At 38.9% G+C, this 23,278-nt stretch overlaps 1 protein-coding gene across 1 annotated transcript in view; it reads left to right on the top strand.

Annotated features, from left to right (window-relative positions):
* The window catches only part of PRKAR2B (protein kinase cAMP-dependent type II regulatory subunit beta), a 75,259-nt gene that overhangs the window by 36,481 nt on the left and 15,500 nt on the right, over positions 1-23,278 (top strand). The window contains exons 3-4 of the mRNA XM_064702853.1: positions 20,942-20,994; positions 22,088-22,171. Coding sequence (XP_064558923.1) covers positions 20,942-20,994; positions 22,088-22,171 — 137 coding nt within the window. The remainder of the gene's footprint in view (positions 1-20,941; positions 20,995-22,087; positions 22,172-23,278) is intronic.

Below are 23,278 nucleotides of genomic sequence, written 5' to 3'. Positions count from 1 at the left end.
TTACTGAAGTTTCAACTGTATTTCTGTGTTTGTGTTTGTTCAGATGTCTTTGCAGCCACATATTTCTTGACTGCCTTTATAAACTGATGAAATGTGCAGAGCAATCATTTTTAAATTGCACAAGTTGGTAAAGCTAGATAGCAACTGTTTCTTTACAAAATAGGGGAGTTGTGTTTTGAGTTCACAAATTACTGTGTATCCCTCTTTATGGGAAATTGTAGTTTTTCCTGCTGTCTTAGTATAACCTTTGAAAAGCATTATGAGCGTGGTTTTGTATCTATAAAATTAATCATTGCAGTTTTTTCAGCTATTTAGGCTGGTCCTGTTTCAGACATATGAAACATAAACCAGAGATTGGTGTTGAAATACAAATCAAGTTTGTCTTTAGGCACTGTTGCCCAGCCTGTTTGAGGAAGAGCTCAGACAACCTAGCAAGTTGTCAGACTGATTGACCAATACTTTTAAATTCATTTTTGTATGTAACTGGTACCTAAGATGGGTATGGGAAGGTGTGTTTGTACATCAGCCCTACCTGCAGCCAGCAGCGTGGCCTCATCCATAGCACTGTTTGGGAATGGTCCCGCTTGGGACCGTGCCAAGGACTGGGCTGGAGCCTGGCCCGGGTGAGTGAGTGTGGGGGAGGCAGCGGTGTGGTGGATCTGTTCTGACGTGGAGGAAGTGCTTGGATAATGCCAGTTCTGAGCCAGAGAGAGGGGTTGGATGATGCTGGTTCTGAGCTTGGGGGAATGGTTGATAATGCTGGTTCTGATCTGGAAGGAGCAGTTGGATAATGCTGGTTCTGAGCCGGAGGGAGCAGTTGGATAACACTGGTTCTGACACAGCTGTAGCAGTTGAATAATGCTGGTTCTGAGCTGGAGGCAATGGTTGGATAATGCTGGTTCTGAGCCAGAGGGAGTGCTTGGATAATTCTGGTTCTGAGCTGGAGGGAGCGCTTGGATAGTGCCAGTTCTGAGCTGGATGCAATGGCTGGATAATGCCTGTTCTGAGCCAGGGAGAGTGGTCGTATAATGCCTGTTCTGAGCTGGAGGGAGCACTTGGGTAATGCCAGTTCTGAGCTGGATGCAATGGTTGGATAAGGCCAGTTCTGAGCCAGGGAGAGTGGTCGTATAATGCCGGTTCTGAGCTGGAGGAAGCGCTTGGATTTGGAGCCGAAGGCAATGGTCAGGGCAACTGTGGTCAAGTTGAGCTCCATGCTGAGCACTTTTGGCATGTGATTCACTCCCTCTTTTTTAGACCCTTTTTATTAATATTGTTCCTGTTACTGTTCTTTCCTTATCTTTTTTCTCTTTCCAGTAAATTGCTCTACTATCAACCCATGATCTTTACCTCCAACCCATGATCTTTTTTGCCTCCAGTTCTCCTCTCCAGCCTGCTGCAGGGGGAAGAGAAATGAGTGACTGCCACATTGGTTTGGAGAGTCTCAGTGGGAGCACTAAATTCTTAAACCTCAACAGTCATACTGTGTTTTCAGTTCTAACCTGCTTCTAAGTTTGCTTTCATTATTGATAATCTCAGAGATCCCAATAACACATGATCAGAGAAGTGAATAATCTTCCAATGCTTTTATCAGGATGCTCATAACTCGTGATTTTGAAACAAATAAAGTAATGGGTTTTTTTTTTGAGTGAGAATGTGTCCATGTTGCTGAAGGAAAGAGGAAGGATTTAAAAATAAATTTAGAGCAGATGTGTATTGATAGTCATTATTAATTAGTTCTGATCTTTTTTCTCTAAAATATTTCAGTATCTGTGTCTATGATGATCTCTTCTTTGGCTGCTGTGCTATATTGTTCTTCCACACTTGTGTTAGATTAGGGAGATATGGTCCCTCCACGGTAACTGATAGAGCATGAATCTGTAGGCTGTTGTATCTGCTTACCAGTTTTCCAAAACAATTCCATTCCATCTGTGACTTCATGTGGTTTGACCTTCATGCTACAGAAGATTTATTCTGAAGGATAAAAGATGAGTAAGACAACGCATGTTTTACACAGCAAGTTGTTCGAAATGGAATTACAGTATTTGTTCTATTAATGTGAATGCATCCTTAAGGGGCTAAGGTGAATAATTCCTTTTCTTGTTCTCATAACAGTTTTGTGTGAAAGTGAAAAAGATTGATTTGTGGTGTCTTCACAATCATTGTGAAGAATTATAATGAGCATGCCAGAATGAAAAATTGCTACAATTTTTCTTTGCTACAATGCCACAATCCATTCAGGAGGAAAATTGTATATATTTATTACATAGAATAGGAAAGAGTTCTCATTGAGAAAATAAAGAAAAATGAACTTGTCAGAGGAAATATTAAATGGAAATGGTAAAGCCTTGTTTAGTTTTCTTAAACCTGAGATTGCATGGAAACACTAGCTCTTTCCCCTCTAGATACACAAGAAAATAATGAAAATGTGGAGATTCACTTTCAAATAACCAGTCACAGAGGAGGAAACCCCATCAGCCTAAACTCAAAGCTTCAGTCAGTCTTTGAAAACCATCTTTCAGTCTGAACATCATCTACACACTGCAACAAAATTGGGAGCTTCTATCCTTTACATTGTTTTGCGTGCATCTAGTAAGCGATGAGTGCATCTTTTAAGGCACAAATTCAAGGCCCACTTGCCAGCCTTTTCTCTCCTGCTGTCACAGTCTGAGCTTTGGAAATACAGCTTCTGATTGGAGCAGTACTGTAGCAAAACTGTGCTCTCTGAGCTGGGGACTTGGAACACTGAAAGGGAGAAGTCCTAAATAATAATTACTTTCAAGTCTCTTATATCCTTGCCAGTGAGCAAGAGGAAGAGGCTTTTTTTTTTGGGTAGCATTGATTTGGGGACTACTTTCACCCCTATTCTCTTAGGTCCACAGCTGGGTACACGTACTCTTTTGTTCATTTTTTTGGTCTATCCCATCATAACAATATATTACATGTAGCAATATATCATCATAGTAATATACTAATATCAAGGATGGTTTCATAGGACACAATTTAATTTTTTCAGGCATTTTCCTTACTGAGAAAATAAGCACTAATCTTATTCTTTATTTGAAAAAAATACCTCATTTATGCTGTCCATTTGGGAATTAGTTCCTGGGGAATGCCAGCCATCACAACTTTGAGGTTTAGGCTCAAATAGATGAAGTCAAAGAATCAGCCAACAGCAGACAAAAATGTGTGTGTATGTATTTATAAAAAACATAGCAAAATGTCTCCCTATAAAATGTTTTAACTACTGTTCTGTAGGATTTTTTGACATATCACAGAATTAATCATATTTTCTCATGGTTAGTGAAGGAATGTTTCAAATGAGAAATAGCTAAGAAGGAAAAAGAGAAATACTTACGCCTACTGTGTGGCATAATTACACTGGAAAAGATGAGATCCTAATCTAAAAGATCTTCTTGAGGTGTGCTCCTGGGATCAGTTTGTTCGTGAGTAATTACAGCAGAGAATCTAAATTGTCATTGTGGTTCAGTAGTGCCCAATGACATGAATATGTTATTGCATGTTGGTGAAGACTGTTTGTTTTGTTAATTGAATTTCTTGGCTGTGCAAGTCAAACCGTGTAGGAAGAACAAGGATGAAGTGCCCCATTGCTCATCCCAATATGTGTGGGGCTTGTTAGACCTGCACAGTTGGCTTCTTTAATATGCCATCCAGGAAACTGGTCTGTTGCAAGGATGAGGAAGGGAAAGTGGAACAGTTCTTATGGGTCAGTCCAAGAAACACAGTCCACCTGCAAAAAATACTAAAGTACTGTTGGAGAGCTGCGGTCACGCAGCTGTCACAGTAGCAAAGCACAGGCAGGAGCAACACAGTGTGACAATAGCTGATACATTGGGTTAGCAAGGCCTGGGAGAGAGGAGTAGGAAGCCTGTGCTTGATGCAGTCAAAAAGAACAATTAAGTGGGATTCAGATCCTTTGTGGTACGCCTACCACCAAGTGCCCAGCAGCAGAGCTGGTTGGGTGAGACACCCTCACCGCCTGCACTGTGCACATCCCATCTCTGCAGAAAACCTGCCCTGGAAGGGAGGGAAGATTGAGACATGTGATGATACAGAAGCTGTGCTGCATAAAGGAGACAAAGACTGCCTGCCATGAGAGGCTGCTTTGCTGCAGTCTGACACAGGTGTTAGCTATGTGCATCTCCATGCTAACGCTCTGTACCTGCTGATCTGCAGTTCCTCACACCTGACTCTGAGCCAGTTCCTTAAAACCTTCTGCACAGAACTTGACTGTGGAATGCTCAAGAAAATGTAGATGTAAAGTTAAAAGCAACAGGAATAATTTAATTCCTGTAGATGCTCTGGCCCCCACGACAATGGAATACTACTGTCACCTAATGTAGAACAAAATGTAGAACAAAAAGCTGTCCTGAGAAATTTACATATAAAGCAATTAATTGAATGGCACACAACCTTATGGTTTATGTTTTCCAGGTTTTTAAACCAGGTAAAAATATAGTGTGTAACTGTTGGTGTAGAGAGATGCTTTGAGTGGAACATGATGTTCATGATTTTGTTTAAGACAGTATTAATTTGGAAAAAATGTGTGACAGTAGATGCAACCCACTAAGTAACCATATTTGCTATCCTTGCCTAAAATCCATAAGCCATTTTGTCACATACTATCATTCATTTATGTATTCTGACTTTCTAAGTAGAATTTCTTACATGTTTTCTTTCTGAGTAGACCTTTTGCAGACAAAGTCCCAGGGATGCCAACTGGCTTTCTTTGTCAGTTGTTGTGATGATGATTTCCCAAATAATTTTTTAAATAATTTTTCCCATTTTATTTTTTATTTTGGTGATCAAATAAGTTGAGGGAGAAAACAATTGAAATTGTGGTATAGTGCACTGACACTTGTTTGAAATGCTTGGTTTGAACTGCAAATTTTTCAAGAGTGTGCTGACTTTTCACAAAACAAAAAAGTAACATTTATCAAGGTACAGAATGTTTTCATTCTATTAAAAAACTCTTTTCTCCTGTACTTGGCACTGGAAAGTTTTGTGCCCCTCACTACAACAAAGTGTTCAGTTTTGGGCCCCTCACTACAAGAAAGACATGGAGGTGCTGGAGGGAGTCCAGGGAAGGGCAATCCAGCTGGGGAAGGGTCTGGAGCACAAGCCCTGCAAGGAGCAGCTGAGGGAGCTGGGGATGTTCAGCCTGGAGAAAAGGGAGCTCAGGGGAGACCTTGTTGGTTCTACAACTGCCTGAAAGGAGGCTGTGGCCAGGTGGGGGTCAATGTCTTCTCCCAGGTGACAAATGATGAGGAGAAATTACCTTCAGTTGCACCAGGGGAGTTATACCTTGGATATTGGGAAAAATAGATTCACCTAAAGAATGGTGAAGCCTTGGAAGAGGCTGCCCAGGGAAGTGTTGGAGTCCCTGTAAAGAATGAATTGATGTGGGACACTGATATGTTTAGTGGGTATGGTGGTTTTAGGTCAAAGGTTTGACTTGATGGTCTTGGAGGACTTTTCCAACCTTAATGATTTTATGATTATTTAGGTAACTGGACTTACGTAATTTTGATTACTGAAAAATGCCAATAATACCCATAACTCTGGCATATCCATAAATTTCTGGCAAATAATTCTTAGGATGCACTATTTTGTGGTTCACCTCTGACCATAATGTCATTCTTATTTGGAGCTGGAGAAAGTTTTTTCAATATCTGTGACATTTTCAAAGCTGAAGCAAAATCAGTTTCAATGATGGGTGACTTTTAGTTTAAGAACTGTATATGTGACAAAATAGCTTTAAAATTTATCATTAAAACCTTTGCATTAGGATTGAATTATTAAATAGAAAAAAACCCCTTTACACCAAAAGTTATAATTGACTGATCATGAGTTGCCTTTTTTATAATGCATTTTTAGACCTTTGTATTGCAGACTAGGCCTTATTTTTTACAAGCACTAAATATGCCCCATCAATTTCAATGAGAAAGGAGGTGCTCAGCTGGGTGGAGGCTGAGTTCACAAGTGGTTGTATTGTCCAAGAGAGGAAGCAAATTTCAGGGGCATTTCTATTCATTTGACACTTCTCATGCAGGGCTCTTTAATCAAAACACACGACAGAGGGATCATTTGCAAAGGCATTATTTATATGAGCAATTGGAATTGTCTCTATTTATAGACTGGTTGCAATCACACCCAACCACTGGGTTTCTTAGTGCATTTATCATACAAGTGCTGCCAGCAGGAGCTCTGTGTTTACTTCCCAACCTGCCATTTTTAACAAATACTTCTTTTTGTGAAACTTCTCTGTTTTTCTTCCTAATGTTGGTTTCGTGACTGCAAAGTTAAAACTACCACTGTCCTTCCTTCCTGAGGGTAAAACCAGCGCACTTTAATGACTGGGCTGTGAAATTGCACAGTGGTGCAGGTGGGCACAGCGTATGTAAGTGGCTTAATGGAAAGCAATAATGTAACCCTGGGCTGGCTGCATTAATAGGAGCAATTTGTTACCAGCCATTAGGGATGTGCATGTGCACCTTCTCTAGCACCAAATGTTTAGCATCATAACTTTTGGAGGGTTTTAACCTGCGTTTTTATTTTATGTTCTGCACAAAATGAACTGGGAGTGGCATGGCTTCGTGTTGTCCTCTTATTTTTGGGGAGGATTGTGTCCAATGAAGAGCTACTATTCTGTTTTCCAGTTGAATCATTGATCCTGTGGTTGGCAGACAGACATGTATTGGGAACTGTCTGTTGTGTCTCTTTTAACAGAGATACTAGAGGGGACAGATGCACCAGCACAAGGGAGCAAAGTCTTTATCTCTGGTACATCTGCCCTTCTCTGTGTCCCACAGGCTGCCATGCTCTCTGTACAGTGCTTTTATCTGGTGTCTCTAATTCTTTAAGAGTCACAGAATCATTACCAGGCTTCACCCTTATGGGTATATTGTGTTAAAAACACTTAACTTCGTGAGGGCTTAAAAATATGCTGGGGCCCTTCTGCTGTACCCACTGAAACCTGTTGCAATATTTATACATTTTAATAACTGATTTAAAAAAATTTTTAGTTTTCAAAGATAAGTATATTTTTCTGAGAAGTTATGAATGGGTTTATATGATGAGGAAGATCTTAAAATTTTATCCACAGTTCACTGATTATTTTATCTTCCCTCTTACACTGAGCCTTTTCTAAGGTTTTCAGTGGTGACAGCATAATAAGAAACACTTTATTTTTAACTGTTCTTGAGAAAGAATAAAAGAAAATATGAAAAGCCTGTTTCTTACTAGGTATGCTACAGTAGGAATTCATGCCTATTTTAGATAGTTTTGTTATCATCAATAAATTATTGTGTTTTTCTGTGGGCAATATTTTGTGTGACTATTGACAGTGTCTCCATACATCCTTCTCCTTACTGCAGATCACACATTATTTTCCCTTGGCAGTACCTGCAGGGACTCTATACCTGACCCCTCATCCTTGAGGGAGGAGTGGGTTACAGCACAAGCTGCAACAAGTTCAGAGAGGTGTCAGATCCTGCAGCCACTCTGCAGAGTGAACCATTTTCTGCTTAGGCAGATTTTCTTCTGCATGATGGATCCTGTTCTTTTTGTTTAAAGCAGAAATGTCTTTATAATTTATGTCCATTGCTGTGAGACTTGAGAAGTTTAAATTCCATCTTTGATCCATATGAGAACTATTTTCATTGCTTGGATAGTGATGCATTCCTGATGAATGCTCTATTCCCTGTTCTCCATAATTCAGCAAGGGAAGGCCTCAAGTGCCCATGTGTCACGGGAGTGGAGCAGAGAGAGCCACCAAGGCTCACCTGGTTCAGGTGCCTGAGGTTTCAGTGACCCTCTTGGTCACTGCCAGGGGCAAGCACCATCTGTGCATCTCTGGGACAAAACTGATTGGGATGGGGTTCCTAAGGTGGCTCCTCAAGAGTGTTTTTCCACTCTTGTCATGATTAAGATGAGACCAGTGGTGCCCATGGAGCTCCAAGTCCTGTAAAGTGGATGAAGCTTCTGTGCTGACACTTTGTAGCACTGGCTTACCAGTCTACACCAAGATATCAAGCATTAAGATATTAAGCAGCTTTCAGTGTTGGGACCCTCTCTACTCCAGGTGCTGGAGAGAGTCCAGAGAAGGGCAAAGGAGCTGGAGAAGGGTCTGGAGCACAATTCCTGGGAGGGAGGAACTGATGGGGCTGGGGGTGTCCAGCCTGGAGAAAAGGGGGCTCAGGGGAGACCTTATCACTCTCACAACTGCCTGAAAGGAGGCTGTGGCCAGGAAGGGATCAGCCTCTTCTCCCAGGCAGCTAGCTACAAGAAAAGAGGACATGGCCTCAGGCTGTGCCAGTGGACACAGTTTTGTTTGGACATCAGGAGGGATTTCTTCACAGAATGGCTTATTAAACACTGGAACGGGCTGCTCAGGGAGGTGGTGGAGTCACCATCCCTGGAGGTGTTCAAGAAAAGGGGGAACATGGAACTTGGTGCCATGATCTAGTCGACAAGGTGGTGACCAGTCAGAGGCTGGACTTGATGATGTCAGAGGTCTTTTCCAACCTAACTGTTTCTGTGAAAATAGTTTCAAATAGAAGAAGTAGTTTTTTTTACCATAAAGCAGTAATGAACTCTGGTCCCCTTAATACTAGGGGCATTAGGAGGCCAACACCAATAGCATGCTCAGATCTACAATCAATAGCATTTCTGTCTTTTATGCATGTGGCTCTTTGCAGTTCCTGAAGCTTTCCCATATTGTGATGATCATTCTGTATATTCCATTATTATCCAGACTTTTCGGTTTCTTCATATTATTGATTTGTCTTTGCACATGTCTAAGATGGAAAATATTCACCAGAGACTTGAATCAGCTATACACTGGCCTGTGTCTACTGTGCAACTTTGAGAGCTTCAACTAGCTGTAAATAACTTTCCCTTTGCTTTACAGGTTGGCCCACTGAAAGGCCCCTGAGAGTATAAAAAATCCCACGCTGATTTATAAGTGTTTACACCAAGTGTAGTACCTTCAAATTCATTTGTCACAGTATTCTAAGCGTGGCACTGCTTATTTTCAACACTTGTAGCTTTCAATTTTTATTGCTTTTTATTGTTCTCTATTTCTTTATAATTAGAATAGCTTTATTTAGCATGCCAGCAGTGGGTACCTCAACAGCCTGATTCATTCAACTCAGTGTGGTTCATTCAGCCAGAATATTTTTGCTATCTCCTAGTTGTGCTGTTATCTTGGTATATTTTACACTGAATGATTATTTAATCATTAAACCTGAAATTTCTAGAAGTCTGGAGGGAACTCTATACAAATTAAATCAAGAAGTTCTTTAGCAGTGCTGCTTACAGATGGGACATTTATAAAAGAATAGAATTTCCTTGGGGTTCCTTCATCTTTCTCTATGACCTTCATTATTCCCTCTAAGTTTGATCTCTTAAAAGAACATTGTGTTACAAATAATTGTTTTGGCCAAAGAAGCTAGATGCCACTCTGTCTTACAATAAGGGTTCATTTATTCTTTGGTAATTAACAGAGTTTTGCTGAAAAGCAGCTGTAGGTACTTCATTTCCTGGGAGAAAAGAGCTATAAGCCTGAATTCTAGCACCTGGTAAAATGAGATGTTAATTCTTTAATTTGTGCTGTAATTCTAGGAGCTTTTGTGAAAAGTGGTTACCTGGGATACAGGATTTCTTAGGATATTGGTTTCGGTAAATGTGAAGTGTTTGGCTTGGGATCTTCAGTATTTTGCCCTTTCAATTTTAAAGGAATTGTAGCTTACATCTCTTCTCTCATGAAGTAAAAATAGAAATAAAAATATTTCCTCCCTTCCATTCAGTAAAAGGAATTTTATATGTTGTTTTCCTGAAAGTATGGATCTCTTTTGCATGCACAGCAGTTTCAAGAGGAAACCACCAAGTTAGAAGCACATATTTTATATTTAGTTTTCAAAATGGCAAATGCACTTTTTTCAGAGGTTTTCTGATATGGATTCAGTTGCTGAGAAATTTTCTGTATTTGCACTGATGTGCTTTTTCCTGTTGCCTTACAGTTTAATTTTCTGCTGAAATGATGTGGTCATGGTTGCATAGGGGAATGCAAGAGCTGGTTCCAGTGGAGATCCTGTCTGTTAAGGCAAGAGACTAGCAGTTGAGGTTTGTGTAAGAACAAGAAAATCTGCAGAAAATGGAGAATACTGGAATATAGCAGGAACGTATTTGTAGAGATGTGCTCAGCTTTTTCCAAACAATGTGATGTAATTATTAAAAATTTGCTGCAGAAGTCAGGAGGCCATTCATGCAATTCAGTAATTTCTTTTTTAGGGGACAAAGCTCAATCTTTCTTGATCAGCTGCAGGTGGAGGAGGATGCTTTTGTCATCACAGTCATTTAGGTATGGAATAGACTGGGAAAGCCTATGGGAAAGTTTGGACTGGGAAGTCCAAACCAGCTGTCTTGTCAGTCTGATGCTGTGTGAGGTCATATTGCCAAGTATTCATCAGTGAACTCCTCCTGCACACATCTGTTTTTTTCCTGGGGTTCATCTTTTCCTCAAGTGCAGAGTGGCTTTAAGTAAACACTGAGAAAATGGAGTTAAGGGATAGTGAACATCATAAAAGAGTAATGCACCTTGGAGCATCCTATGTGTGCTGACACCTCACCCAGCCATTCAGCATCCTCTTGGAATAGTATAAAACAAGATGGAGTGAAATGGCACTGTGGAATTCTGCAAGATCCATAGATAGAAGAAGAAATAAAACTGCATTCACAATATGCAGGAAAAGCATAAATATGTTTGTGTGTTTACCCATTTAGTCTTTTGAATACAGCAGTATTTCGTTCATAATGGTGCCAAATGTGTATGTGTCGGAGGAGTGGAGGGTATTTAGAAACCTGAAAATAAAAAATGCTCCTTTTTTTAAAAGTCCTCTGAGTACACTGTGTGCATTTATCTTTGACTAAGGACTTTCTGAGAAATACTGGTTTCAAGTAGTGACAGGTCATTAGCTGAATGAGTGGAGGCTTGGGGTTTTTTCCTTTTAGAAAAAGATTAGTTCTGTGAGACCTCAATGCCTTTTGTCTTGTTCTGAGTGTCAAGTAGTCATGCAGTTACAGACAACTTCTATTATTAAAATATAATTGTAGGAATCTGTGTTTTCAGGGTGATTATTGTCTCCGTTCTTGGAGTGATAATATTTGTAGCCCATTTTTTGGCTTGTTACAGTTGTCTGTGTGGTGTTGCAGATGCAGGTGAGCATGTACTGATGGCTATGTGGGACTTGCTTTTTTACCTTGGTGTGTAGCTACCAGTATTATTTCATCACAGCACTTTATATTTTGACTACAAAAAAGTAAAACAGCACATATATTATTTCATAGTTTTGATTTGTCTTCTGAACTTCCTTTGGCTATTTGAAAAGAATCCTGTCAGCAGAAAGTCTTGACTTTATTTTTTGGAATTGTTGAGAAAACAGATGTTCAAAATCAAACATTTCAAAACTTGGCAGAAATATTTTCCCTAATGTTTTTTATCTACCTTGTCTTCCTGTTATATCTGGAACCTGTTTAGTAACTTTGGTTTATCATATTTCTTATAGAGGATTATGTGAGCATGACTTACCCATTCAACCAAAGCCAACATACCTAAAATCAGCATGCTAACATTCCAGGAGACAAGCTCTGTTAGCTTATTCTTGTTTCATTTTGCCTAGCAGCCTGGGCCCAGGAGGAATGAGGAGCATCTCATTACTGAGTACTTGGGAATGTAGAATGTAGGGCACTTCTGGAAAATGGGAAGGGTGGGTTTAAGCTTCCTTCCCTTGGTCCCATAGGGTGAATACCAAAGGTAACTTTGCTATAGCAACCATTCTTTCAAAAAAGACTATTCCACCTCTTTTTTAGGTGCCTATTCTCAGCTTGCTGTTTGAATCCCATATGGCTGCAGGATTTTCTGTGAAGCCTGTTTGAGATTGAGTTTTGCACTCCCTTATCTGCCCAGACCAAATCTTCACTCTATGTGGGATCACAGGCTTTGACATGTGCTGCTGAAGAACTCTTGAATTTATGACTTAGACTTCATTCCAAAGGGTCATAGGTGTGTTCTAGTTTTGGAATTATGTGCATCTCCTTCATTTTGCTGGATGATAGATTGCACTGTGTACCATACTATCATACTGTAATACCTGCTATTGGCAGGTTTTCCACCTTATCTGTTTAAATAAGTTTTAAACTGCTCAAATCCCCTCGCAGGACACTGAGGCAAGCTTGTCAGAGTCAATAGTTTTGGATTTGTCTCTACTCTCCCACAGCCACTCTTTACATGAGTCTTAAAGGTCACCTTCTGTTGTCTCCTCTCAATGAAATATTTGTCTGCTTTCTTGAATCTTTTAATATCTTTAAGTTTCCGGTTTTCAGTGATTATTTTCTTTGTCACTCCTAACCATTTTCTTCCCCTCACTACTTTCTTTTTATAGATATCTTGTTTTTGTCTTTAAACACTGGCACATAAAATAGCCATAAATATGTGCTTTCACAGAACAGCCACCACCTTTTTGTGTCACTAGTCTTTGTAACTCTTTGCAGATCCTTGACACAGATTTCTCATGTATTTTCACTCCTATTTTCCAGCTGTTGTCTACATAGCAGGCTCTTTTGCCTTAAATACATTTTCTGAGAGGTGCTATCACTTTCCCAGACAGTTTTTATTTTTAACCCTCTTTAAATGGACTAACAAAATGGGCAAATATTAGGTTGCATTGCTCAGAATGTGGTTTTTTAACAGATTCAATTTATATTTGCTTACATTGTACATAAGAGATGACTTTTGTAGTGGGAAAATAATTGTCTTTCTGATAACATCCTAATGCTGACTTCTCAATAAGAAAAAAATATCTATGATGGAGATACTATGTAATCACATCACTGTATGGTTTGATATGAAATACTAAATACGGCAGGAAGAGCAGGGTGCAGTTCTGTGTTCTGTTTCTAATCTGTAGTATTAGCAAATATAAAATTGAAATGTATGCAGAGAGCTCTGTGTCTGCTCAGACCTTGTCAAATATTTATGCATATTTTATATATATCCCAAATAACTCACTGTAGCACTGTGAACTGCTGGGCTTGTATGAGAATGGGAACAGAAGGTTACACAAGTCAACATCAGAGTACAGCGTGTTGCTATAGATTGTGCTACTCCTTATGCTGTAGTGGGAAAGCTTGTGGAGGAAGTACTACAGTGCATGGTATATATTGGCAAACTCTTCTAATGGAAGTAAATCTACTTTTGTAATGGTTTTATTGTTTAATAACTACCTGCAGTGTTCTGGACACTGTAATGCATGTTTGGGCTGGTTTTCACTAGCCAGACAGATGAAACCAAGCATTTCCTCAGACACCAAGCAAAACTGTCTCCTGCCATGAGCCAGAAGCCTGGCTGGGGTTGGTTTTTTCAGCTCCATCATGATAAATTGCACAAATATTGAAAGAACTGAAATAGGACTAGAAAGAGGACCAAGTACTGTGGAAGTCCTTAGGTAAATTCAGTTAAAGCTCCTTTCTGGTGCCCTATTTAAAAATAGGGAATTCTTTCAGCTCCTTGTGCTGAAGTTTGAATAGATAGTTTCTGTGGAGGAGCCTGCTTAGTGATTCAGACCCCTATGACTTCAGGGAGTAGTGTGCATCCACTACTCAGTGAGTGTGCTAGCTGTGATCCAGAGTGCTTTGAAGCAGAGGAAGGTACTAACTAATTGTGGTCTAACACATCACAATTATCACTTTTAAGTACTAGATAATATTAAGACACTTTTGCAAAGGTGTCCACTCAACTGAGATAAAGTTATGGGGGGTTCTCATTTTCTTCAAATGGGCTTTCATAGTGGTCAGTAGAATCTTGATGAAACTTCTGCTTCATTGGGAGAAATTTTAAAATATGAATAAACCCCATGTGGACTTTTAAAGAGAATCCTTGTGAGGTTTTATGACTCACTATTGGCATGGACCTCATTCAAGATGCTACATGTTATGTTAGATACTTTTTCAGAGATGCTTGAGGAAATAACTTGTCGTTCAACACATTAGAAATAGCACTGGTAGCAGATGGCCAAGAGAAAATGCTGTAGGAAAGTTGATTGTGTGACTCTGATTTCTTGCAAGAGTGTAGTGCAGGCTGGGCAAGGTCTTCCAGCTCTGGCAGAAGGAGGGTTTTGTTACTGAGCTGTGTAGCTGAGCACAGCCCTGGTGTTTGGTGGGTGATGGTGACCATGAAGCAGCGTTTGGGGAATTGCAGCCTGAGCACTGACAGCAAGAGTAGGTGACTGTCCTTCACGAGCAGCTGATCCTGAGACAGACTGCCTTGGCAGGGCTCCCAAGACTCTGATTCAGTCAGTTCCTGCCTAATGAACTGAAGACCACTTTCCTGATAATTAAGAAGAAACAAGCTGCCTGGATTTCATCCAGCTTCAGATTTTTACACTGACATTCTGAGCACTTAGTTATTGGTGCTAGGTAGTTGACTGCTCAAAAGTCATTATCCTCCAAGTCATGTGGATTGGAGGGGAAATTTATTTTTGGTTTGTTGTGTATGAGGAAATCTCTACAATATGCATGTCTCTCTGATTGCCAGACCACTTTTTCTGAGTGTACATACTTTCATTCCAGCTTGGATAGCATCTCTGATGTAAATGTTCTATGTCTGAAGGGGTAATAACACAGAATTGCAAGGTATCATGCATTCTGTGTATTCACCTATTATGCCTAGATAAAGTTTCAGTTTAGTGACTCCCTCAGGAGTAGGCACTTCACAGACTTTTTGAGAGTATCATGGAAGTGATAGCCTCAGCAAGCCTGCTTTGTTCCAAATTAGTTTCTATTCAGAGTAATCAAAAATTCTTGAAATAGTTCCAGGGTTTGGCCCAATGGGTCTCAGCAACAGAGCCAGTTGGTATTGCCTTATATCATGCGTGGAAATCTGATAAACTTTTTCTGTCTCATTTCATTGTACACTCAGATAGATGAGAGGGTTGAGCAACCTTTCTCTGGGCTGTTCTTCAGTCCTTATGTTTGCTCACAGCTCTTCAATGGCATCTTCCATGTGGAAGATCTTTCCAGTCAAAACCAGGAAGACAGAAATAATAATGGTTCTTGATAGCTGTAAGCCTTGAAGTTGAGATCATGACTGGTTATTTCTCACTGCTACCACCCCCAAAGGGTTGCTTTTGTTTGAACAAAAACTACTTATGGAATTGGAGTTCTGGGGTACAGGGCCGTGTTTCTAATTCTTCTAGTTGTAGGAACTGGTGAGGTGTCAGAAAACAGACTTCCATGTCAGAAAATTTGGAGTGCAGTAGTGTTTGTCTAGTTTGGGACTGCCACCTGCTCTGCAAGGAGTGTCTGTGTACCGTGTTTCTCATGCAAGAGAAGTAAATCCTGACAAAACAGAATAAAAATCTCACACTGTCAGCAAGACACCCTAGAAATTTCCATACAGTTAAACAGGGGAAGTGATGTTTTTACTGTATGAGGGAGTGGGCATAGCTGCCAGAGACAGGAATGTTCATAGGGATGTATGACATGCTGTAGCTACAGCAGCTGGAAATGGTCTGCTTCCATGCTCCAGCCTGATAGTCGTGCTGGCAAAACTGAAGTCTTGATTTGAATGTGATGAAAAAATATTTTCACAGCTCTTCTTCTCTTGAAAAATTCTTTCTAATACAATTTATGACTTGGGAGTTCTGTAGTTAGGAAAAAATGCACATATATTGATTGGTTTCCCTGTCATGTTTTGAGTAAAATACATTATTCAGTGATTATATATGAATTTTCACTGATTTCTTTATTGATAGCTTCATTTCCCGTTGCATCAAGGGAGCAAGAGAACATGACTAGCGTGTTTTCTGATCTTACAATTGCCAACTGTATGTTAATTTTTATTTTAGAATTCATTTATGGCTGGAGTGACTGTACTGCTGATTTTGAATGTAGAGCATATTTACCAGGTGAAAATTAGAAAACTGACTTTACTTGGAGTGATGAGTTTGAAATTATCAAAGTTTACCTGTCTTGCTGACAAAGCAATCCATCTAGAGTAGTGCACATATTTCAGTGCATGTGTATTCTCATAATACACTGTCTTTTGACAGTTCATTTTTCTTGCAAATACTTTGTCTTGATATATTTGAATTTGTTGGTATTTGTGTCCATCTTGGGGAACTATATGTGAAACATAACCCACTGCTGAAAAACTGAAACAGAAAATTAATATCAATTATTTGAGCTTAGCAACCAGTGGAGAAGTATGTACAGTGTTTATACCACTATTTTTTAATGCCACAATTATGTGTGGGTTGAAATATGTCCCTAAGAATAGCAATAGGATTGCTTTTTGAGCAGTGATGTGAATACTGCATTCAGCAGTGGCACATAGCAAAACATGGCAGGGCATCTGAGCATGGTAAAGGAGCAGGGACTGAGTACTGTTGGGATGTGGAATGAGCTAGAGAGGTAAAAAAATAAAATATTGAACACTATGAGTATTTCAGCCACCAGCAGTGTGCAGTCATTCAGAATAATTAATGTCTGTGGTGCCAGTTATTAGTCATGGCCATGGTGCCTCAGGCAAAAGAGATGGAGGCCACAGGCTGTCTCCTTGGAATACATGAAATAATGCAGAAGGCATCATGCTATTATTGCATGAGCAGCCTGTCATCATCATCAGAGGAGGAATTCCTTTGATTTCCAGGAAACACATACTAAATGAGGAAGTGGAGGAAACCAGTCTTGCAGCTTGTTGTGACTACTAGGACTCATCTCAAAAGGAATAGGAATTGCCTCAACCAATAAACCATCTTTTTAATTAATCCCATTTTAGTCTGGGCAGGTAATGCAGGTCAGAAGAATAATTTTGTAGAAGTGCCTGTTTCTCTCCATTGGCTGTGACTGGAATCCAGATGACTTGTGCAGGTGGTGCATGGCTGTGTAAAAAGCATCTCAGTTCTAGATGATTCTCATGTGCCAAAACCCAGTGTTCATGTAATAAAATTCAGTGAACCATAGTAATGTCAGAAATGGTATTTTAAGAAGCAAAATAAAATGTATCAAGTTTTTCCATGAGACATCTAGTGGTATGCACTTAAAAATAAATGTGCAACTGAAATAAGAAATAAAGGAAAGGAAATTTTATATTTAAAACAGCAGATTCACAGCATTGGTATTTTCTTTGTGACCCAAATGAAGGCAAAATAAGTACAGATTTGTAACCAGAAAAAGTAAGTTTCTTATCATAGATGATAAGAATAAATCCATTTAGAATTTGGGCTTATGGGCACTAGTTAGGAGAAACTGCAGTTCTTAAATATTGTGTCCATAACCACTGATAAAAAAGAAATATTTAATGAAGGAACCTGCTGATAGTAGCTACTGGAACTGACTGAAATGCATTTCTAGCAGAGAAGAGTTATGCAGAGACACAAGCTGACCCAGAATAAATACCTCAGGAACATACTCTCTTTCTGGACTGATCCTGCTACACGAAAGGGACATAAGGTGATTCAGGATGGGCATGGATGAGAAAAAAATCAATTTCTTTTGTGTGTTTTGGAAGACTTAAACGTTCAGCTGGGCCCTCTGAGACCTGTCAGTTCTGGTATAACAGTATCAAAGCTATTAAATGAAATTCCTGATTTGATTTAACTGTTTTCCCATAGAGGTAAGGACAGGAGGTGCCTGTAGCTCAGGCTGAAGCTCACTCCATGCTCCCAGCAGCACACTGCACTGTAACACAGATTGTGGGCTCCCACCTACACATATGTGCACTAGGGCACAGCTGAAACAAAATAGTTATTTACATTGTGATGGGTTATATGGTGTTACTTGGCATGTTAGTATTGTTGCTCTTTAATAAAATCCCCTGAAGTTTATTTCTGACAAGATTGTAGTAACTGTAGTACCATTAAACAGTCTTTAGGAACATCTTGTTTATGTAGAAATAAATTATTATAGTTGTTTAAGAGATTTCAGACTTCCTTTTGTGGGCATTTGTAATTATTTGGGATCAAATCCAGTTTCCAGTAAGCTGGACAGGAATCTCATTCAGTTCCAGAGGAACTTGTGTCAAATTTCTTTTGGCTTTTGAAGATGCCAAGTTTTATAAAATTGAGATTTTAGTTGAGTGACTGGCTTCATACAAGGGAGACCAAGACTTTGCTTAATATGTGCAATGATGTACTTTACCATGAAATCTTTTTAATTGGATGTGGTAAAGAGGAGGTTAGTAGGTCTACCTGGTTACTGGTTCGTGAGTTGTTTGTAAAACATAAGGAGTATGGGGAATAAACAAGAGGCCACCAAATGTTAATCCAGGAGCAATACTGTGACTGAACTGGCCTAGCAAAGACAGGGTGGGAGGACAGGGAGGAGGAAGAGGCTGTTGTATATTTGGTTCAGATATTTGTGCTATGACCCAGCTGTAGAGGGAGTTGGACATATAGATGCTCTGTGAGTAATAGTAATAATAGGGAAAAGCTCACGGGCTCCATTGTTATGCAGGCATTGCACAGACCACCAAACAGCTCAGGTAGGTGGGGATTTTTATTGTCAGGGTACAGGTGATGGTGCAAATGAGTGATTTTAATAAACAGTCACCTGCTGGAAGCCAATAAAGGAGAATATCAATGTGCTTTGCCATGCACTTATGACCAAATTTTGAGTCAGTGGGAAAAGTAATCTAAAGGGGAGCTATTATATTTCATACCAGCTCTAAGGGAGGAACTGTGGAAGAATTGGGAGAGAAAAGGCAGGTTGAGTGAGAATTACCCTGCAATTGACTCTCAGATTTCAGGAAGGGAAAGAGGTAAAAGAATTAGAACAACAGGTTTTGAGGGACTATGAGAGGAGAGTGGGCAAAACCTCTTTGTAAAGAGTCTCAAGAAAAGAAGTTAAAGAATTGTTTGTTCCCCAAAGAAAAATTATAAAGAGAAAAAAATGCAAATTGAGACAGCGCAGGAGAAGGACAAAAAGCATAGTAAAATAAATCTGTGTAAAATATAAGAAGCTCATTTATGTCAAGCACAAGAAGGAACCATTTACAAAATTAAAACTAGTTTGGATTATTTAGAACAAATACAAAAGAATAACAGATACAAAAGAAGCAGAGAAAAAAACCCAAACCAAAACACATAAAAGAAGCTAAGACCAAAAAATGTGTGCAAGAAAAGATTGTGTACAATAAGTACATGAGGAGTAACAGAAATAGTTCTGGAATTATATTTTTAGTAGGAGCATGTTCGAGGAAAGTGTTGCTCTACTGATTAACAGAAGCACATTGGTCTTCACCAGTGTTATTTTGAGTATATGGAAAACAGCCTAGAAAAGAGAAAGGACAAATCAGAGAGTACTTAATGTGTTAGGTGTTCCCAGGTTAGCTGTGCCTCAGATTTGCTATACTTGGAAACTGGAAGAATTTTCTAAATTAGTCTCAGCCCTGTTAGCAGTTACCATTGAGAATCTGAAGAAGAAAAACGAGTGTGAAAAATAGAAAAACACATCCCTAAAAGGAGTCAGGAGCTATGGATGGAAGAGTCCTGTCAAAGATTTGCAGATCATTTTTGTTCCTAGAAAAATTACAGACAAGTATTCATTTTGTAAATACCTGGAGGGAAGTAACAAACAGCAATCAGCATGGATTTGTTGGAACTATCTAGTACCCTGTAACAAGAGATTAACATTTGTGGATAAAAGAAAAGGAGCAGATGCCCTACATTTTCATTTTAAGAAATGAAATTCTGAATACTGTCTTACAAGAATCCCCTATAAACAAGCTAGGGAGCATCAAGCAGTATTTGTATGTAAATTGCATGAGATAGAGTTGCACAGCTGTGTGGATAAGGTAAACCCCAAGCAGCTACTTCTGTTTCACTCATGTATTCCACAAGAGTTTATTTTAGAAACTAATATGTTTTTTCAGCAGTAATCTGGATTATGTTTTAGACAATATGCTTATTAAATTTGCAGTTGTCACAAAGTTGAGAATGAGTTGGAAGGATTCCAGAGAACAGGATTAGAATTGAAAATGATCTTGAAATGGCTTTGAAAATAAAGGAATATTTAGCAGGTCTAAGGGTATGGTGTTATACTTGGGCAGAATAGCCATAGACAGGCATAGGACAGATGGTTAAGCAGTAGGTTTTGAAAATTATAAATGTCATAAATATTACACACATAGAAATAGCCAAGGTATTGAAGAAGGCATGGGTGGATGAGAAAGACATGTAGCCTGTAAAATGTAAGGAGTAATTAATCTGATGTACTCAGTGCTCTGCTTGGTTCAAATACTGGGACCAGTTTGAGCATCACATTTCAATAAGGATATAGCTAATTAGAGGGATTTCGGGGAATGGCAATAAAGATGGTTAGAAAGCTAAAAAACAGGACTTGAAAGGAAAAAAAATCAAGAAACATCTTAGAAAGTAAAGGGTAGGTAGGTACAAAAAGTTTTCCAGTATGTGAAAAACCCCAACAAAGCACCTTGAGCCAACCAACCAACCAACCATCCAAAGAAACACACCCTAAACCACCTCAAACCTACAGAGATGAAGGGAAAGATCTAATCTCTGCATCCTTTATAGACAGTTTAAATTATAAGAGAAAGAATTAATTTAGACATTGAAAAAACATTCCTGACCATTAGGTGAGATACTTAGAACAAGTTAGGTGAGAAATTGGTGAGTATATTAGCAGTCTTTCAAAACAGGGCAAGCATAACCAAAAATGCCACAAAAGTGTATCAGCTTTGTTTCATCTGCAGTTTGGAGTTGATTTGCTCAGGACCCTCTCAGCAGTATGAATGTTTTACATTACTGTGTATTATTCCTGTGCCACACAATGCATTCTCTGTTCTGTAAATCTTGTGAAACACTACATAATTGGAATTAAGATTATGCTTTTTCTTTTATTTCAGTGTGTGCAGAAGCTTACAATCCTGATGAGGAAGAGGACGACGCAGAATCTAGGGTACTTCATGCTTAGAGTCAAATACTTTTTAAATTCTCAGGCATTAATTTTAGGAGGAAAAATGTAACAGCTTTACAATTTCTTTCCAAAAACTTTGTTATTATAATATACTTTAGTAACCTTTTGGGAGTTTGTGTTAAAGGAACACTTAAAAATTCTCTGGAATAGTCACCCATGTAGGACTTGATATATTATTCTTAATTACCAAACCTGTAGCACATGGTTAAGGAAACATTTATGTGAAATTATATTTACGCAGTGAGCACCTGCTTCTAAAAACTCTTATTTGGTGTCCTCATAATCTTGCAGAAATTTCCTTTTTCAAAAGGCAAAAAAGTTAAACTGTAAAATTGCTAAGATTTTTCAAGGTACAATGTGACAAATAATGAACTGTATTTATTTATTTTATTTGTGTCACTACTTAGCTTTTAAGATGAAATAGCATGAGTTTCAAGACAATTTTAATTGTTTATATTCTGCCTAATTTTCAGGCTTGTAACACTGTCCAAAAGGTTACCCTATGGTATTACAGCTATACGTAGCATATCTTGGGAAGAATATGAGTTCAACAACTTGATTGACACTCAGATGAACCAGACATTGGTAATTTAGTTAATCTCTGGCTCACTCAGATAGTGTCAAATCTGTTGTTTACTCTGTGAAACTTCTGATATAAATTCAACACAGATACTATTTCACACAATATTCTTTAGTAAGTAGTCGTGGCAAATGGCTGAATGTAGTAGTGGTGTTTTTTATAAAACATGCATGCCCCAAAATTGAGATTGCCCCCATGATTGGAGATTGGTAGCAATAGTGTAGATAAAGGTGTCCAGAATGGCTTGCAGAAATGAACTGGATTCCACAGGTGTAAAGATCTTGTGAGCTTAAATGTAGCAGTGTTTCATTTGCTGATTCTATGGTGATACCATTTTATCATTGAGTGTTTATTCAAATCCTGAAGGTTTTGAAATGAGAGAGTTATGAATCATGGCCAAAATATTGTGTAAAATGCTTAGCTGAATTAGCTCAGTCCTTCAGCTAGGCTACTGTATGATAATCACTCTAAGAGCTTTTGTGTTCTATCCCTCAGATTATTCACCCCAAAACAGATGATCAGAGGAACAGGCTGCAGGAGGCGTGCAAGGACATCCTTCTTTTTAAGAACCTGGACCCGGTAAGAAATTCTTACAACATTTAACAGTGCTGCTAGGAATTGTTTCCTTTGAGCTTTGGAACAGGAATGTACAGATTTGACTTCTGTAACCTCTTCAGTATGCTTTCTTGACCATTTAATAAATTCCAGAAATGCCATTTTTTAGAACTGATACATCACATATAGAGACTTTTGTTTACCTCCACAAGTGATAATATTGAAATATGAATAAGTTCATTCATTAAAATGGATACATTAATCATGTTAATTATTGTATTCTCTTATTTTAAATCTTCCTGTGCACTGATGTCTGTAAACATATCAGTTAACTGGAATGTGTAAGTTTTTTTCTGTTAGTTACTTTTTAGCATCAAAAGGTGCTGAGTGCTCCATCAAAACAGAAAATTACCCCCAAAGCCTTCAGTTTAGCTATGGATGTAATTGAACAAGTGAATTATCAAATAGAGGGAAAGAGAAAGGTAGCAGTGATGTGTTTACATTATTATTTTGCATAATGTAGATACCATAAAAAAGCTTCAGGTAATTTTCTTCCACGCAAATAATTTCTTTCTGTTTTGTGTAAAAACAACCATGAGCTTTTAAGAAAGCCTAAATGTACTGAATGAATGATCTGGATCAGACAAAGGTGATAATACTACCAAAGAAGCACACAGGATTGTTTTAGGGAAAAGGTGAGTATATCAATCAAAACTTGCATACTGAGGTTAGGATGACTCACAGCATCCCAAATGCTTTCTCAAGAGATTTGTTTCAGTGCTGTCAAGGGAGGGAGCATGGGGGAAAGAGAAACAATTATGTAGATTTTTAAGTATGAGAAGAGAAAGTTTAAAATTTGATTCAAGAGGGAGCTAATGGAAGAACCAGCCTGCAGCTCTGTTTGGAAGTCAGGTGCTATTACAGAAAATGCACATTAATTTGTGCTGCAGGTTTCCAGCTCCTGCTTCTGTCTGCACAAAGGCTGAACCCTGACCTGGGTTCTGTTCCCTCAGAGGCCCTGAGGAGCAGTGACCACAAAGCCCCTGCTCAGCAGAAGCCTGGAGTTGCTGTTTTGGAAGGCCATCGGGTCTCAGCATGGGTGCTCATACATGTGCATTACTGGGACAGTGG

Source organism: Zonotrichia leucophrys, chromosome 1A, assembly GCF_028769735.1.
Source record: "Zonotrichia leucophrys gambelii isolate GWCS_2022_RI chromosome 1A, RI_Zleu_2.0, whole genome shotgun sequence".
Lineage (NCBI taxonomy): Eukaryota > Metazoa > Chordata > Aves > Passeriformes > Passerellidae > Zonotrichia > Zonotrichia leucophrys.
Note: the sequence above shows the minus strand (reverse complement) of the source record. Positions and strands in the feature narration are given on the sequence as shown.